The sequence below is a fragment of the Muscardinus avellanarius genome (genome assembly GCF_963383645.1).
Source record: "Muscardinus avellanarius genome assembly, chromosome: 2".
NCBI classification, from domain to species: domain Eukaryota; kingdom Metazoa; phylum Chordata; class Mammalia; order Rodentia; family Gliridae; genus Muscardinus; species Muscardinus avellanarius.
The window spans coordinates 17,786,439-17,792,438 of record NC_137787.1 but is presented as its reverse complement, the minus strand read 5'-3'; the positions used below and the strand labels follow the sequence as shown (position 1 = coordinate 17,792,438).

The window sequence follows — 6,000 nt, the reverse complement described above, 5'->3', positions numbered from 1 at the left end:
AGACAAAAAATACAAAAAAATTTTTAAAAGCAAGCAAGCAAAAAAAGGAGATCCTAACCTACATTTGTCAAATTCTAATAGAAATCTCCAGAACTCTCAGACTTCAGCAAAAATGGTGATAAAATAAAATTTGTTGGGGTAGTTTTAAAAACAAATTTTACATTCCCTCTGAACAGAAAAGCTTTTTACAACTAATGTTGCAAAAAAGGTTTTTACTAAACTGTCATGATTTGACAGCACCAAACTGAACATTCCTTGCTCTATAAGAAATAGCTTTCAGGATAAATCAGAGAGAGAGAGAGAGAGAGAGAGAGAGAGAGAGAGAGAGAGAGAGAGAGAGAGAAAAGGAGGAGAGAAGAGGGAAGAGGAGAGGAGTCATTAAAATTAGCTAAGCTCTTGTTTAAAAGTGATAAAAATGGAATAAAGTTTTCTCAGTCTAAAGTTAGGTTCTTTGCTTCTAGGAATGAGAAAAGCCATTTAATTCATCAGTTGCAAGAAGAAAACTCTGGGACATGAAAGGGAAGCAGGGCAATTGTTAGAAGACTTTGGGAAGAAAGGTGCAATTTTTAGTAGGTCACTTTCTGGTAATGAGGAAGTCAAGGCCAAAGTCAAGGTAAACCCTGCCTGGTAAAGGGGTCACTGAAGTAAGTGAGATAATGGGACTAATGGAAAAGGCTTCCCAGTACTTCCCCCACGGAAGCAAACTCTCCAAAGGATGAGGCCCCTGGTCCAACAGTCAGAGGGAAGGGCTCCTCTGCTCATCACCTGGCAACCAAGATGCTCTCTAATATGTGTGGTATGAGAGAGTGACACCAGGGAACAGGAGGGCGCTTTCTGAGGGACGCACAGCCAGCGAGGCTCTCGGACACACTTCCCCATCCCCACCTCACCGCATGTAACTCACATGTCGCTTACTCCTGGGAAAACACCAGGAGAGTCACACAGGCCTTGGCATCCTCTCTCAAGAAAGGACAAAGACCCTACAGGACCCAACACTGTCTAAGAGATGCGAAAGAATATTTCTTGCTCAGTATTTTACATGAGAACATGTTTTCCTGCCCCTCTTCCCTCTAAAAGGATTTTATGGGAGCAGGAAACATTGCTGGTTCTTTTGACTTACCTTGCAGGTTTGGGATTCCTTCTTTAAAGGAGGGAAGTGAAAATTCCCTGTCCAAGATTGTCACAGCCCACTATTCATAAGGTAGTTATGATAAGTTTGTAGGGTCCCCAAGTCAAGACCTTATATGGCACAGCCTCAGGCCCACGAAGCCGACTTCATTTGTTCCATGAGGGATCATGGGGCTTGGGTTTTCATATTATTTTTTAATCCCCTTTCCATTCCTTTCCAGGCCCCCAAGTCATAGGAATCCACCAGGTGACCTGGGCGTCCCAGAGGCAACACAGACAAGCCTCATCGTGTCCCCTCTGGATTTTTTTTTTTTTTTTTTCATGGTATGAACCAAACCCTGAAAGCTACACCTGAGTCCTTCAAAGCTGTTCCTGGGCACAGTCTGCATTCCGGTGAAGCAATGTGAGGGCACTTGATGCCACAATGGTTGTAATTCCCAGTGGAGAGAAGATCCAGGATGTCTCGGAGAAGCTCAGCGTCTGGCAGCACACACAGCATCAAAACTCAGAGGCAGAGTTCTATTTATATAGGTACATGTATTTTACAGACTGGTGATGGACTTCTGAGAGACAATTGGTTCCAGGTTTAATCCCAGTGACCGGCCGGCTGTCTTTTCTGTAAGCCCCACGGTTTCTGCAATCCGTACACCAAACAAGGCTGCTGCAGATCAGGTTTATTTTCATTTTCTTTTTTTTTTTTTAATTTTTTTTTTCTTTCATTTCAGAGGGCGAAGACGAAGTAAAAAAAGTGCAGTTCTTCAATTAAAGTGCATGGATGAGGTAAACTAATTTCAAGAGTTTTGAGTTTATTCAGTACTGGCTCAGACAGGAACCATTCTGCCGTGTATCTGCTGCATCTGGGTTCGCATCGCCTGGACGCTGCTGAGAATCTTATTCTGGTGCGTGAGAGCCGTGATGCCAATTCTCGCCAGATCTCTGTACCGAGGGCGAAGAGAGGGAGAGAAAGAGTGATGGGGGATGAGAATCTCCTTTCCCGGTCTTCAGGTAGACACACATTTAAATCAACCACAGTTAATACAGCACAGCAAGGCAGGTGTATTAAAATGTCTAATTAAGCAAGTCAAAGCAACGATGTAGGTGCGAGGTAGAGACTGTGTAAAATTATACTCGATCAAAATGAGAGGCATTCCGGTTTGCTTTTGTTTTGTTTTTAAATGAGAAGGATGATTATGGAGCTCAAAGCCAAAAAAAAAAAAAAGAGAGAGAGAGAGAGAAATACTATTAAATCTAGATTTACCCTTTGCGTTACATCGCTGGGTACTTACTCCTGGTTCATGTGCACCACAGCCTCTAGCGTGGTGTAACCAGCAGCTGTGAAGTTATCCTTATACCGGTCCATTTTAATGGCCTGGAGCCAATCGCCCACTGATACTACAGCGGAGAACTCAGGAGAGCTGGGGTCCAGCAAGGCAGTGTTAGGTCTGGAATGGAAGGAGAAAGTATGAACAGAAAGGAGCTACTGGTGCTGCTGGAAGGTTCTGAAGTTGGGTGGCCTAAATTAAGCCAGGGGGACTGAAAAGCTAAGAGAGGTTTTAAATAGAACCGTTGTCAAGTATAACCATGTGATTCTTTGCCCTTCCTTTTACAAAGCTGTGAAATGATGTAACCATTGTGTGTGTGTGTGTGTGTGTGTGTGTGTGTGTGTGTGTTGCTGGGGATTAAACCCAGAGACATTCTACCTCTGAGTTATACTGCCATCCTATTAAACACAAACACACACACACAAAAAACAAAAACAAAAACAAAAAACAGGGTCTTGCTAAGTTGCTGATGTTGGTCTTGAACCTGTAATCCCCCTGTCTCAGCCTCCCAAATATTAGAATTACAGGTGTGGGCCACCATGCCTGGCTGTAGCCATCGCTCTTCTGTGTTCTTCATTCTATTTCCTGCACTTGTGATTTGTGGACCTCTGGTAGCATTAACACGCCTAGCTTAAAGATTGGGGAAGCTCTTGGGGTCACAACCTGTTCAGACCTTGCAAACTGAGTCCAGTCCCAGTTAGGACTGAATGTAACAGAGTTTAGTTCGGCAACTATGGAAACCTTAGTGAAGTGTAAGTAAGGAAAACTGAACTCGCAACCTGCCAGTTTTGATGGATGCAGAGAAAAGAGTGAGGGTTCAAGTCCCACAAGCTTGCAGCCAGGACTGCAAGCAGCCTCAGAGCATTCAGACAAACTCGGGCCAGCAGGGAGTTAATCTGCTCTTTAATCAACCCAGGCCTGACTAGCACGTGTGCCAGGACTGGCAGAAAGAATGGCCACTTTGATCACTGTTTGGATGGAGGAATGTGCTTCTCGTATTCCTTTGCTGGGGCTCCTAAATAATGATTTCAACAAATTCAAAGCACTTCTTATTAACTTATATATTAGTTTACTCATTTCTCAAACCAGGTGTTTTATATTAGATCAAGACCAACTATGAGCAGGAATTCTGCCATTCTTCATGACACTGATATATAACAAACTACCTACTGATGGAAAAATATTTCAAAATTATTATCATCTTCATTATGAAAGTACTTATCAATTATCATAACATAGGTCTTCATAGAGGTGTTTTATATCACATTTATCCTAATTACTTATTTAGCAGTACTGCTATTTGTGAAGTTATTTTTTTCTTGAGATTCTCTTTTCCCTAAAAATTGCAGAAAGTACTTGATCCCAACATTTTGACCTGATTTTCATCCTGAGACTGTGTTTTAAATATAAACGTTTAAATGAAAATTATACTATTATTGAATTAAAAAATTATTTTCTTATAAAAGTAGCAACATCAACACTTAATGTGTTAACTAATTTACTACACAGCAGAATTTATCTAATTGTATTTTTTTCATTTTTAAGCCGAGCACTGTGGGGCATGCCTGTACCCTCAGCTACTGAGGAGGCTGAGGCAGGGGATCGCAAGTTCTAGGCCGGCCTCTACAACTTAGCAAGACCCGGTCTCAAAATAAACTAAAAAGAACTGGGGGTATAGCTCAGAGATATAATGTGTTCAACTCCTGCTAGTTCTACAAAAAAAAATAAATAAAATAGACAAATTTTTTCATTTTACCCAAATTATTTTGAATTGTATTATTCCTTTGTGCATACATACCTTAACAATGACTTTTTTATTATCAGTTTTGTGCCCAAATAATAGTTTTCATTACCAACATTTTATGTCCATGATTTCCATTAAGTCTAATTTTCTAAGTAAAATTCTGTAGATATTTATAGCAAGAATTATCAAGACTATATATATATATATATAGTACTAGAGACTGAACCCAGGGGCATTCTATCACCGAGCTATACCCCCAGACCTTTTAAATTAAATTATTATTTTTATTATTTATGTATTTGTGATGCTGGGGATTGAACCTAAGGGCATTCTACCTGAGCTATACCCCCAGCCCTACTTTTACTTTTTGATTTGAACCTGGGTCTCACTATGTTGCTGAGGTCTCATTAAGTTGTTAAGGTTGTCCTCAAACCTGCAATCCTTCTGTCTCAGCCTCCCCAGTACAGGGATTACAGGAATGTGCCACCACACCCAGTGCTCCTTATATTTTGAAACACAGTCTCCCTAAGTTGCTGAGGGTCTTGATAAATTGCTATGGCTGGTCTTGAACCTGCAATCCTCCTGTCATAGCCACTCAAGTAACTGGGATTGCAGGCATGCACCAACATACTTAGCTAAGATTTCATACTTCTCCCAATTTTTAGTTAATAGCTAATACTACCATAGAGAATTTAAGATATTGATCAGCATGTTGAGCGTCTAGCCTTAATAGCTGTTATTAAACAAAGGCCCATAGTTTGTACTTCTAACTTTAAACATGTGGACAGGTCAAGATGAAGGCTCCAAGTGTCTGACAAGGTTAAAATGACCTTAGGATGAAAATATCTTCACTCAGTATCAATCAACTCTCAGGGTCATTCTCAAGCTTGTTCTAGTAGTCTGGACTCTTTGTGGAATGCCATGACATTTTCCTAATTTTGCGCGGAATCACATATGGCGTTGTATTACATTTTACTATCAGCACTGGTAATAAGCATCCAAGTTATTAAATGCCATCAGTGAGAAGAATTTAGAATTCAGAAAAGTGTGTCTGATGACTCCATTTATTCTGTACTTTGGAGCAAAGCAGACATTATGTGGTATCCGTGGCTGAATAACTTGTTATTCACTGAAATACCAATAGAAACACCAAAGACCAAAGAACTGGCCTTGGGGCCCTCAGACAGAAGACATGGTTCTGTTCTTGAAGATCTAAAATGTGGAAATTTACCTCAGAAATGAAGAAGCTGGCCGGAATTGGAAAAGAGGCCTTTACAGTCATTCACTATACCCTCTCGGAGAACAGAAGAACAAAAAGCAGCCCAGAAATAGTAGGAGATTTTTTTTTTCCTGATCATATATCACAGAGCAGAGGTAGGATGTGAATTCAGCTCTTTTCAAAGTTAATTTAAACAGGAGCCTGACCATTATGCTTTTGGTCTAGTGGCCAATGATAGAAATTTAGAGGCTTAGCATAAAATAGAGTTTTTTCCTGCTATCTCTTCCAAATTCTCTGTTCTTGAGTTGTAATGAGAAAGAGTAGAGAACACCAGTGCACCTGCACAGACCGGGAGTGCTTGGACATCCTGGGGGAATTGCCCTTCTGTTTTTAACTCAGGGTCCTGATGAAAAAAAAAAAAACCCTCAGATTTGGAGATGAATAGGTTCAGGTAGGAGAAAGTCACCTGGTCTTATTTCTCTTGGCTTTTTAAATGAATTAACTGGTAATGCTGGCCTCTGCCCTTTTGGAGGAGACTGATTCTAGGCAGCCTGAATCTGATAGCAAGAAAGCCAGGTCTCTAAGTA

The 6,000-nt window shown here is 40.8% G+C and overlaps 1 protein-coding gene across 1 annotated transcript in view; it reads right to left on the bottom strand.

Moving 5' to 3' along the window:
- Positions 1-1,736: 1,736 nt before the first annotated feature.
- The window catches only part of EPHA4 (EPH receptor A4), a gene marked incomplete at its 5' end in the record, with an annotated part of 144,893 nt that continues 140,629 nt past the window's right edge, over positions 1,737-6,000 (bottom strand). Inside the window, 2 exons of the mRNA XM_080689172.1 lie at positions 1,737-2,064; positions 2,415-2,570. Of these exons, the coding sequence (XP_080545298.1) occupies positions 1,950-2,064; positions 2,415-2,570 (271 nt within the window). The 3' untranslated portion in view covers positions 1,737-1,949. The remainder of the gene's footprint in view (positions 2,065-2,414; positions 2,571-6,000) is intronic.